The sequence below is a fragment of the Nematostella vectensis genome, chromosome 6 (assembly GCF_932526225.1).
Source record: "Nematostella vectensis chromosome 6, jaNemVect1.1, whole genome shotgun sequence".
NCBI lineage: Eukaryota > Metazoa > Cnidaria > Anthozoa > Actiniaria > Edwardsiidae > Nematostella > Nematostella vectensis.
In genome coordinates this window covers 7776139-7789356 of record NC_064039.1, presented here as the reverse complement: position 1 = coordinate 7789356, position 13218 = coordinate 7776139, and the positions used below count along the sequence as shown (strand labels likewise).

Sequence of the window (13218 nt, the reverse complement as noted above, 5' to 3'; positions counted from 1 at the left end):
TGAGGTGGCTATTTTTATGTATTTACTGCCCTATAGTTAATAGCATGGATGCAGATTGTCTTTTGTTTGTTTCTGATAAAGACCTCAATAAAGGCCATGCATCCTGTAAAAGATTAATTTTAGCCTTTAAAATAGAAGTCCAAATATGAACGCAAAAAGAAAGAAAAAGAAAGAAAAAGAAAGAAAGAAAGAAAGAAAGAAAGAAAGAAAGAAAGAAAGTAAGGAAGGAAGGAAGGAAGGAAGAGAGAGAGAGAGAAAGAAAGAAAGAAAGAAGGGAGGGAGGGAGGGAAACAAATATTAGCCTTCTATAATTCGCAAAAGCAAAGAAGTAAAAAATATCGAGTTTTGCTCTTAGGCCTCTCTTTCCAGGCCTTAGATGGCGTCCATGAAAATACGCCAATCTATCCAAGAGACATCCTAATAGTTTGGAAAGAAGTTTATATTTTTGGGTTGTAATTTGTAGTAATTTTGTCAGCCATAAAGGAAACTGCAAGACAATTAACGTGAATGCCTGATTTATTATCAGTTGTTTTACAATGCTTTGTCTAAAACCTTCCCCAAGGCTGATTCGAGTTGGGTATAGTTATGATTAATGGAGATAATAATGAGAGCCACAACATACCTTTAAATGCATACTCTTTTTTTAAGTTTAGGATCACACAGTAACCATCTCTGCTCAAGGTAAAAGTAATCCCCCTACATAACTGGTCCAGACCTAACTCACGCGCTACATAACATATTCCACTTTACCAAAAATGACCCTGTAGCGGATATTTTTCTAATTTTGTAGTCGTTACTGGGAGCTTTTTAGAGCATCTTCCAACTCGCCATTCCCATGGAGTTCCTACAGCAACCAAGAGATATTAGTAATTTGAAGTTAAAACTAATTAACACATCACTGAGGAAACTCGTTGCTAAGGCCTGGCTAAACTAGGCGACATGTAGCGCGTACGACAGTCTCCTTAAAGCCGCATTGTCACCAGTTTACTTCCGGTCGATTACGTAACAATATCCGATGATTTTTAACGGAAAACGCGAAAAATATTGAAAGCAGTGTGCCTATTGGAAGTTCCTTTGAGGATGTCACTGATAATCTAGAGCGGATGGCCTGTTTAATATCTCGGAATCTAATAGATTCTTGTGTCTTTTGACGGTTGAAGTTTCCGTCGGACCAACGAAAGTAAAATGGAGATAATAATTATAGCCACAACATACCTTCAAATGCATACTCTTTTTTTTTTTAAGAAAGAACCTTTTTATAAGAACGTTCAGCCTGGGATTTCACCAGATTCCTTGAATATGCTATAAGCCGAGACTCAGATGCGGCAAATTATTTTTTAGATCGATGTGTTTTGAACTATAAAACTAAATATCATTGTATTTTATCATTTGTGTCATTCTGTTATTATTACTACATTGGCATTACATACACACTACCTTGTCGGGTATTTTAAAATTGATTCGGTAATCGTAGCAAAATAAAAACTTAATAATCTAAGAACATCAATAATAATTTTCGGCCTTGATATGCTTCAAAAATAGAAATGGTCCAGCCCTAACTGAATTTAGACGTTCTTATAGAAAACGAGTGTCAGGCAAAAATTTGTTTCCGATTGAAAATATTCCGATTTGGACTCCTCTCAGTTTTAGGATTTACGTTCGCCATCCTCTATCGATAGAAAACTCTATGATTCTTTCTATATGTCGAGCGGATGACAAAGAGAGCCATAAGATTTATGTAGGTTGTGCATAGCCCCTTTAAACAACTCTTATTTCTTAATATTTCTTAAACTATTTCTATTTCCTTATAATTGATTCTATTACTGCTACGATGACTGAATGTAGCTGATTCGATCTTTGTTAGATCAATCCCTTGGTATTCCGCTCTTACTGAGACACTTGCAGACATGTCTTGTCCCCCGCTTGAATTAATTGACTCTCATTCCCTGGATCGGGACTGCTGGATTCTCCGGATCGAGACTGCGACTCGCTCTCTACAGCATGTAACGTGATGCTGCATTCACCTCCGTCCGCGCTCTCAGTGCGCATGTGTACCATCACTGCGTGCTGACCAGCAGCGTGGTGTTCAGGTTCCGTCGCGTGCTCGTCGTGTTCGTATGCGGCATTGACATGTATGTCGGTGGGCTCGCCGGGGTCAAGCGGGACCTTTAGCTGTCGCAGCTCGGAGCGTGAGCGCGGATATAGCATGGCTACGCAAGTATGGTCCTTGACTGGGTCATCCGATCTGCATACAAAATAAAGCAGCAACATTCCTACTGCTATAACTGCGATGACCACAATCGTAGCAATCACTCCTGGTGTCACAGCTAGTGCGCCCATTTTGTATTAGAAATGTTTGCGTCTTTGGCTTGTACAGGCTTCTTTGATCTATCGCTATCTCCTTACTAGAATATTTCTCGTTGCGTTCTCAAGCTCGACTTCTTACAGTTCTCAGATACTTTCCGCGTTTGATGTTCCCCTACTTGTGGTCTGTTCCGAAATTAGGATGGCAGGTTGAAATGCTCGTTGCGTTATTTCTCGTTCTTACAGTTCTTGCCTTTCTAGGCAATCACTAGTCTCTCACTATTGTGATCTGCAATCATTAGTGCACTGATCGCAGTTGTACCTAGCCAAAACAGTGTAGTAGAGTGAGCTTTAGGTACAAAGTTCCAAAGTTCCAAAGTTCTAATCTATCTTGCCCGGCGGCGGTTTCCGCTCCCCAGTGATATTGACGACAGATGGGTGTTCGGTTACTTATTCTTGAGTTTTCCGCTAACCGCAAAGTTTCCTCTGACCTGTTAGGGTCGTCTGTTTTCAATTTATTGGCTGGAGTAGACCTCTCCTATATTGGATCGTGGGAATGTAAACACATTAGTTTCGCATCACAGAGCTTGTCTAAAAAAGAGACCCCGATATGGATAAATATTAACGTTCAGGATTAACAAATCCGCCTACGAAAAAAATATCAAATTTTAAAATTTCTTTCAAATGGCTCCCTAGCGTTGACCTATTACAATATTTCTGTAAGGTTTGTAACGTAACGGTCTGCTGAATAACATGTTCTTTTAAGACTGTTATTTAAAGACACACAGAATCATAATGAATAAAACATGCAATTGCGCGACATGAAAAGAGCAAGCAATTTTAGAGCGTGTCTGGAATACATCACCTCTTTTGCCTTCACATCACTGCATTGTTTGTTGACAGTAATGATGGAAAACTGTGCAGCTCTATAACTATCTTTAGTTTCCCACGGTTATTCAACTTGTAGGAGGGGCTAAAACATTCCTGTAGTGGTTCCCTCTCTTCAAAATAAAGATCTCCCGCTGCAAAATACATAGGCTTAAAAACAGCTTTGTTATTAGTAATTAGATCACACAAATAAGTGGGAAGGAATGCGTGAGACTCAGTGCGTGACACTAAGCGACTCAGCGCCTGTTGCGGTAATTTTTAGCGGAATCTAACGTTGCCGTGGGAACTTTTCGAAAACGATGACGTGATTCGCTTACTAAACAAGCAAAATGGTGCAAGCGCATGCTCTGTAAAGCTAATCGTTTTCGTATCGTTTCTGCGTTTTCGTGGGGACGGGCCGTCTCAAAATGAAAACGATTCGTGTGGACGCAGATCGTTTTGAAAACGGTTTCGAAAACAAAAGGGTTGCGTTCACAAACGTAAACGGATACGTGGGGACGAGGCCTAAACTCAGCTTAACATGTGACCAGTGCATTGCCCGAGCGCTCCACTTCGCTTCACTTCTGAAAACCTCTAGTTTTGCAAATAGATCTGACATCTAAGATTTTGTCTTTGATAGTTTAAGTTTTTTTTGGTAGGATGGAAGGCAAAGATCAACATAAGTGGGGTGCTGTCTTATCATCAGCTCATTTTCCTTGTTTTATCGTTACCTTGGGTGTATATTACGCTAGTTCACCCAGAGTTTAAAGAAACGGGCAAGTGTTCTTGCTTGAAGATCCAGCAGGTTTTCGTTCGCCAGCAAAGCCCGATGGGTCTCCGAGTCAGTATTTGTTCGTTGCGCTTTCGGGTTTTGGTCAGTGCGGGAGCCTAGGTAAATGGTAGAGCTTCGTTTCCATCACTCAGATTGCCCTTGGTCGTGAGAGAACTGAAAACTATTCTACGCTTGGTTACGAACTTATCACACGAACGGCGACGAGTTCCGAACCTTTTCCCGAACAATTCGCTGAACCAAAGACTGCCAAAAATACAAATTACGTTCACATGAAGACAAAAATCATCGCTAGAACAACCCATATGGATCCGTTTTGCTAGGAGTGGTTTAATATTAACAGCATTGGCTTGATAGTCTTGGATTTACGAAAAAGAGCTGTTTGAGTTATGGAACCGAGCACATTGTTTACAGCAGGCCTCGTTTCCATAACTCAGATTGACCTTCTCACCCCCTTTTTTTTACTTATAAGGGCTTGAAATTATAATGATTTCCTATAGAATAATTTTGCGGAATCGATAAAAATCGCTAAAAAAAGCGGGAGATTTGGTGCTCAGTGCGGGAGAGCGGGAGAAGGGGCCCAAAGTCTTGAGACTCCCGCCTAATGCGGGAGAGTTGACAGGTATGCTTACATATCATTTAAAATTTTGATTAAAATTACAGTTTTTGTTATGATTTTTTTTAATGGGAGCGTTAAGTTATAAATAGATAACAGCTAGGAAGCTTGTGTAGAATTTTTATGTGAATAGCAGGTATATATAATGTTGTGCTATAAGCACCATGAGAGAGTGCCCTACTAATGCACTAGTCATTTAAACCCCGCCCTCCCCCATGGTCCCCAGGAAGTGTGTGGTTAACTTGAGGTTTAGAGCACTTTTGGACTAGAATCTTACCTAAGGAGGTGGGGGAATTGACAGTTTTTTACTCTCAGACTTGTCTCTACCCTGGGGGTTTTGAGATAAGTGAATAGCATCACATATGCTTTGCAAAAGTCATGTCAGTTTCTGGTTTGAGTCTCTTTCTCCTCTGTAACCTGCTAGCCGGCTCTCTAAAGAAATTTCTTTGCACCCTCGACCCAGCGCACCTCAGCCTTCGCGCGTTCACAGGGTTCCCAATATTCGAAAATAAAACATTTCCAAATAACACACAATGAGAGCCGGCTAGCAGGCTATCTCCTCTGTAGAAACGTTTCCTTGTATCAGCGTGTGGCAAGCTGCACGGCAAAATGTGCTAAAACGAATATGAATGATAACTGATGCCAGATGAAAATTATTTATTTTTCCATTTTTTTAGTAACTGTTATCTTCATAGTAATTGGTACAAATGTACTCGCAGAGCCATGTTAAAATGGGGGGGGGACACAATACAGAAACGGGGGCGCAGCCATGTCTCTACTGGTCAGTTCCTTTCATTTTTCTAAAATATAGGGGGGGGGGCACATGCCCCAAGTGCCCCACCCCCTGCTACAGCCTGACTTACTTGAGTGTACTGGCTATGACAGAAGAGAGGGTGGGGGCTTTTCTCAGTTTTGCACAGGTTCAAAATCTAATCCCCCACCCTTCCTCAGGAGCATGGGTGTGGGAGTTTCAATAATAACAAGGCTGGAGGGAAAACAAGTTGAATGATGGAGACTAGTCAACTAAATAAGGTCACATGAGGACTTGATGATTGATTGATTGATGTAAATCACTAGGACAGTATAGGACACTATTAGAACAAAGGTTGATCTAACCAGAACACAATGGAACTGATAATATGCATAGCCTTTGCTAATATAATGATTCTCCATCATAGGGATAACCATTTGTAATGAGCATATTAATGTTACAAGCTATATGTTCCGGGGGGGTACTCCCTTATATGGGCTATATGGGAACATGCTGCTGGACAGGGTATGGTTATTGACCTCTGTCCTAAACAAGGTATACATTTCAGGCCTCTCTGACCTGAACAGGGTATATATTTCAGGCCACTTTGTACTGAAAAGGGTACATAATTTTAAGCAAGACTGTGCTAAACAGGGTACGGATTTGGTTGCCTTGCTAAACCACTGATCCTGCCGCCGATCTGATTGCCTTGCTTGCTCTCACGTGCTAACAGGGTCCTAAAATTGAGGGTGTTGTCCTAAACAGGGTCCTAAAATCAAGGGTGTTGTCCTAGACAGGGTATGGTTTTTCAGAATTTTTGTCTTAAACAGGGTCAGGTTTCAAAACCCCCAGAAGCACCCCCATACCCAAACATAGGCTGAGCCTATAGCCCCTGGGGCTATATCTATATTATTTACATTGTATGACACATTAAACTTTGTATTCTTGGAAGTCTTTTTATTGTTGTTTTGATTTTCTATCTAATAAGTATATATACATATATTAAATGTTTACAAATTTGTTATTACCCTTCATACAAAAGCCCAGAAGACATTACATCAGTATAATGTACAGATCCAAATGGGCAGTAAAGATTTCACTATAAATCAACACAAGTTTGAAAAAGTTTGTTATACGCCTCTGTGACTAGTTGCACTGATGTTCCAAGTGTTAGCCATATTTGTTGGAGCAACAAAAAAACAGAGGCATGCAGCATGTAACTTGTCTACACCACGCCTATGCAGATAATCCAGTTTTCCTTCAGCTTGTCTGTAGTCTTTCTAGTTATACCAGTAAAGATTGTAGCTTTTATGCCCTCACAAGTGCCACATCTTTGTGCATTGGGGATGACCCAGGGAAACTTGAGTACTAAACAAGGTATGTAGGCAACACTATGTTGCTTGCCTAGAGGAACTCAAAATGTGTCAGTTTCCAGCTATAGCAATCTTAAGATCCAGGCCTGCTAGGGTATGAACTCAGAAAAAGTGTACTGTGTTTGTTGGCTCCCAAACAACAGAAATAAGCCTATATCCAGTGCTCAAGATGCAAGGAATAGTATCACCCCATATGCACTTTGGAACCATGAGAGTGCTCTACTAATGCACTAATCATTCAAAACCCCCATCCCCTGCTATGACCCTGATTCTAGAAATTTTATTAGCTAAGACAAAAAAAAAAATAACTATAAAATACACATAACACAACATGATTACAAAAATTAAAATTTGGTTATAGGGTTAATTATTATGTATGTGGTTCCCCACATAAAATATACCTTACCTATCAGATGACTAACAGCTATTGTTCTTGCTTCTTCTGATTGGTTCATCACTGAAAATCACCAATAAGATACATAGGGAACTACCCTGGTTCCAGGGCCTCGACGTTTCTCTATTTAGCGGCCAGCGAATGCTTACCCTGGTTCCAGAGCCTCGAACGTCTCTCTATTTAGTGAGCGAAAGCTTAAGCTCGCTGGCCACTAAATAGATAGCAGTTTAAGGCTCTGGAACAAGGGTAATAGAGGACATGATATTATGATAAAGCTGCCTGTTTTTGCTGCAGAACAATGATGATAACTAAATCATAAGGATGAGTGTCTTTTTTATACAGGTACATGCATATGCCCCTTCATCAACCTTTGAACACTTTAAAAACAAAATAACAGAGAAAAATAGCAAAAAAATGATGCCACATTTTTTTTCCAGAAACCCTGTGGGTCATTTAATAAAACTGTTATAACAGGTAAATATACAGTTGGTATTATTTAGGGCTTCAAGCAAACCACATTTTCTTTTCAGAGCTGCATTATTTTTAGGGTCTAAGAATGCACGAAAAAAAGCTTTGATAAGACATATGATATGTTATCCATGTTGTAATTTTCAAGTCAGCAAAAAAAACACTACCTCTATTTGCCTAGAATTAGGTTTTAATAAAATTATTGGTATTTATTAAGGTTTGTAAATTAAGTTTGTAGTTTTTTTTCCAACAGAGGTATTTTTAGGTTGTCCGACAGGCAGCTCTTCATATAACCCCTTTTGTATATAAACTAAACGACATGTATACAAAAAACTGGAATTAATTTTGATTTTTAAATTAGAGATGTGGGTCAGTTTCAGCTGTTGTGAATTTCGAAATTAACAGTAAAATCTAAAAAAAATACCTGGATAAATAGACTAATCTTTATAATTTCAAGCCCTTATAAGTAGCAGAAAAAGTGAGTGAGAAGGTTAATCTGAGTTATGGAAACGAGGCCTGCTGTAAACAATGTGCTCGGTTCCATAACTCAGACAGCCCTTTTTCGTAAATCCAAGACTATCAAGCCAGTGCTGTTAATATTAAACCACTCCTAGAAAAACGCATCCATAAGGGTTGTTATAGCGACGATTTATGTCTTCATGTGAACGTAATTTTTATTTTTGGCAGTCTTTGGTTCAGCGAATTGATCGGGAAAAGGTTCGGAACTCGTCGCCGTTCGTGTGATAAGTTCGTAAACGAGCGTAGACTAGTTCCCAGTTCTCTCACGACCAAGGGCAACCTGAGTGATGGAAACGAAGCTCTACCAGGATAAATATTGTCGATTTCCTTTTACAATTCGTACGCCTGTGCTCTCTGTTAATTATATTAGCTGCCCTTGAACTTTATGTTTCAGGCATTCATGACAAATTTCACGCTTCTGCTCTCTGTTGCTGGAATTCTCTTTCATCTTTCGCACTTTCCATTGTCTTTTCTCCGTTGGAGTTGATCGCTTTTTCTCTTCGCACTGACAACAAGCACAGTACGCCTTACTCAAGCCCAAGATTACTACAACTGCAGCCAGCACAGCAAACACACCAGCATATACCTTAAGCATGCTTTTCACCGCTACAAAGCCGTACTCGTACGTGGTCTGGTTCTGGGATCTTGCTAGGGACACGCACAGCGCGAGAAGCACCAAAGGCGCTCTGCATTGTCCTGCTATCAACATAGAGGTGTGCTGAATTGTTTCACAACGTCACCATAAGTTCTCTGTTTAGTCCCCTAATGTAAGCATTGTCACTGAATAATTGCTAGCACACTTTTAATTGTTCTGATATTGGTATAGGCAGTTTTGAGAGCAAGTTTTTGGAGTGGCAGCTGGAGGCCAAAAAAAAGAATTGGAATTTTGGGGGACTTTGACACCCAAGAAAATGGGGGACTCCATCGTAAGCTCGCCAAAATATCAGGTTAATTATCGCTGTTTTCTTTTGTTAGTCAGCAGATAGAATGCCCCTGTTACGCCGCAAATTGCAAGAAGGCGGGTCACTGGCCAAAATACTCTAGAATGTCACTTTAATGTTAAGCCAAGCGCGCGGATGAGTCGGATCTAACTTCGTTTAACACTGAGGCCTAACATGAGCCGTTGAATAATTCCGGCTGATGAAATAAGCTCTGTACTATCGAAGTTGTAGACTGAGATTGCTGAGAAAATAGTTTTATTAGCAGTTGAGAAAGAAAGAATAAGACGTTTTTTTTTTTCAAAGGTACAACAATTAGAACCGTCAGTGTCATGTGAACTTACCGTCGGTAAAGCATGTTTTTTTGTAAATGACAACGAGATGGTTGCATGCTAAGATCGATGCAAATAAAAGTACTTCTATACAGTCTTGTGGACTCGGTAAACACCGTCTACGAACTTTCTCGTTTTTTCACGCTTAGTGATCACTGTATTCAATAACAATACTGAATTTTTGACATCCAAACTACAGTATTTCAAACCACCACTAAGACCTTTTATTTTTCTTGTCTCTGGAGGCTCAACAGGTATATTCCTTCCCCCACAAAGCTGTCAAAGTACGCATATGACAAATAAAGCGATTTCGTTACCAGATCGAGATTGCGTGACGATGGCTGACACAGGTTGTCATGATACGTCAGTGTCTCGAAGATTGCGTGTAGATAATCATGCCTTGTATACCGTTATCGTTCATGTGTGAACCAACTTTTTAAGGTTTCATCTATATATTTAAACCCGACGCATCATTACTAGCCATGCTAGGCAAGTAGCCGGTTTTCCTTTTTACCTAGGTACTTGGCACGTTCCTACTTAAGGCACTTCTTGTAGTCTGCGTTCATACCGCAGTGTAATCATAGTTTGCCGTATTTGCCCCGCAAGGATCATCTCTCGTCTGCGTATTTCGCAACGTGTCACTCATGTCTTCGTCAGCACCCTGTATCGGGCTATTACAAGGGGATATCAATCCTGGTCTACTCGATTCTATTTCCACTGCGTTCTGAAAAGTGTGCAGTTCCAGAGAGGGTGCGCGTCTAGCGCCGTGTCTTTTGGCGGCTCTTAGCTTATCTATTCGTCTCACTAGTCTCTTGCAGCCCGCTATTAACACGTACAGAATAATAGCGACAAGTATTAGCACCCATAGCACCTCCAAGGATGAATTCGTTACCTTCAATCTCTGAGCGTCTACCGCTTGCCATAGGCTCATCAAAATCACTACCACGCTGAGTAGCCGCATTTCGCGCTAGATTTCTTACCAGCGCGTCTTACTTTACGGCTAACTTGCACTAAGAGCTGTGAACCAGTGCTGATAATATGTCCATGTGGTAAAACGGCTTACTAAAAAGCCGAGGCAGGGATATTTAGTGTTTGTATGATACCGCCGACTTAATTAAGAAACCGGAATTGTCATGGGTTTGTCAGCTAAAAATGTGGGATACCTGTGACAAATGGGCACACAGCTCCCTCCCTATATGAAACCGTTGTGAATTTATGGTCTTTATACACATTTACACTATTTTTAATTCATAAGCAAAATGATTGCAAATCGGTCGATCGTTCGATATACAGCTTGCTTTTGGCACCTCTCACGGCGTGGTTCGTAACCATGTTCGTAATTGGCTCGGCTTATGTTAGGCAAGCATTCGGAGCCTCGGTTGTTTGTCGACGATTCACAACTGACACGTTCATATAATCGCTTCCTTCTTTTAAAGAGTCATGTTATATCTCCCTTTCGGCGTAATCTCGTACCTCCGGGACCGACTCGAGTAGGCTACGCCCTTCTTTCGTTGTATCTTCGCTTTTTCCCGCCTTAGATACATGTTCCGAATTGTTCAAGATATTTCCATCTGAGGCATCCGCTTTAAGGCTCCTTCGCCTTGGTGTCGTATTGTCCTCGGCAACGCTCGTGTTGTCGTTCGATTCTGCGACGTCCATCGGCAAGCGTTCGCCCATGAGTCGCTCCTTATGCTTGATGCTATATATGACAGTTGAACCGAACACTACTAAGAACAGCCCGAAAATCGCTAACGCAGCACCGAACCCAAAAAGCGCCTCGGAATCGCAGGAGTTAATTCTCTCCCCTGTTGCAAACTTCAAAAGTAAACAAACTACAATGGAAACAGCAGGTCTTCTCAAATTATTCTTGGCCATCTTTGATACTTCAAACGCATTAAGATTGGTGAAGCCCTTCTCCGCTTGATACAATGTGGGCCCGTTTGCAAGTATATGCTTCAGCGTTAAGTCCCCTGCTACACTTGAAAGTCACGGTCAAGCTCAGTATAGGTAAATGACAGTATGTCTTAGCTATCTAGCGATGGCTAATGTTATGCAAGAACGATGATAAGTCAGCCGGCCATCCGGAACACCAATTCAAATACTGTGGTCATACATTATTTATCTCTAGTTTGATTGATTGGGAGCATTTTTATCTATATATTTTATGTCACGCAATCTGCCAGTCTTCAGCTATCCGCTCCCAGCTCTCAAAAGACCTGTTTGTCACACTCTATTTTGCTATTCTAGTACTCACATCATCAGTCAGTGATACACATACACCTATTTCAAAAAAGGTTGCATTCGAGAATCAATGTATCGTGACCCGCGGTGGCTCATGGGTAGCGTAAAAACGGCTGAATCCTTTTATCTGAAAGCTATGTGGATGTCCATAGGAACATAATAATAAGAATAGTACAGTTTTTGAAACCTGGATTTGTATTTTATTTACGCTTATTTGTGTAATACCCATAAAGCACTGCGGGTTACGATACACAGATTCTCCTAGTGCAGTGTAGACACTGAGTTGCACATAAAGGCGTGACTTCAAATCCCACAGTGCTTGCTGTTCTCGTAGATAATTAAATGAAGCTTTGGTGGGAAAACAAAATATTTCAAGATATCTAATCTCGGATTAACCAAGTTAAAATGTTCGAATAACTTCAGAATTCCCCGTCTACTAAATTTGTATTAGAGCCAACCTTTCGAGTTTACGGGGGATACTAATCCGAGTTCGAGTTCGAGCTCGAGGGGGTTCTACAGTATTTGATTATATAGTCGAGTTAAGTGTAGATTTTAAGTGTAGACTTATGCTATGTGGCATTAGTCTACACCCCTTTTTATAAGAACCTTTTTACAAGAATGTCCTGCCTGAGATTTCACCAATTTCTGAGCACATGCTAAGAACATTTGCCAAGGCTGAGATAACAGCAAAATATTGTTTTGCTAGTGTGATAAATGATCAAATTGAATTAAATATTTTTGTTATTGAACATTCGTATAATTCTTTTCCAATACTTTATTGCGTATTATATTCACTGAAATTAAAGAAGAGGCCAATCACGCCGCCATTTAACACTACCATAATACAGAGCCATACAAAGCATCCGTTTCCATCGGCTAATTACAACAAGTAACTGGGGTATTTTTAATCTCATATAGTCAAGTTTCATACTTTATTTGTAGATGTTCGTTTCAATTTTTTTCATGCAGATAGACCGTCATATTTTCTCATCTAAACAATAACAAATCCGTGGTTGTTTAACAGGAGTCTTCAGGAGTGGTTGATTGAACATTTTCAGCCTTTAAATGCTCGAAGAATAACGGCCCAGCCTCAACTAAAATTAGACCTTCTTATAAAAAAAAGTGTACATGGTTTGTTTGACGGTGTGTTGGTGTAAATAGCGTTTTGTTACATCTTGCATTACATTATACAGGTAATATGGTCACTCGTGGGGCTTTACGCTGATCATGTGATCAGCCTAGAGACGTGTGGACTCACCGCTGACCAGAAGGCTGAAGTGCTCGATGAGCTCCTTGCCAGACACCTGGAGACCGAGGAAGGATCGCGAACACTTGCGGGATGCCAATTTGAGCATGGACTGAACCGGAAGTGTAGTTTGTGCTCGCCAGGTACTCTTAATGCAACACTTGTAATGTGACACATTACTTGTATTGTCACACAACACTTGTTCTGTCACGCAACACTAGTACAGTCACACAACACTTGTACTTTCACGCAACAATAGTACTGTCACGCGTCAGGTGTGTCAGGTGTAAAGATATTTTATCAAACCCGAACAGCATTGTCATGCAAGTTGGACCAACTCACTGATAACTTATGTGTGTGCAGGCTGGAAAACCCCACC

General features: G+C 40.6%; 1 protein-coding gene and 1 long non-coding RNA gene across 3 annotated transcripts in view; one reads left to right on the top strand and one right to left on the bottom strand.

Moving 5' to 3' along the window:
* LOC116616912 overlaps window positions 1–13218 on the top strand; it is a gene marked incomplete in the record, with an annotated part of 52640 nt that overhangs the window by 25177 nt on the left and 14245 nt on the right. Inside the window, 2 exon segments of the mRNA XM_048729222.1 lie at window positions 12787–12982; window positions 13203–13218. Of these exon segments, the coding sequence (XP_048585179.1) occupies window positions 12787–12982; window positions 13203–13218 (212 nt within the window).
* LOC116602017 lies at window positions 499–4214 on the bottom strand. Of its 2 annotated transcripts, XR_007311990.1 has the most exons (3): window positions 3903–4209; window positions 3170–3326; window positions 499–2842 (listed from the first exon to the last, which is right to left on the bottom strand). It is a non-coding gene; the product is annotated as an uncharacterized LOC116602017 (long non-coding RNA). The 2 variants fall into 2 exon arrangements; XR_007311989.1 differs by having other exon boundaries at window positions 3170–4214.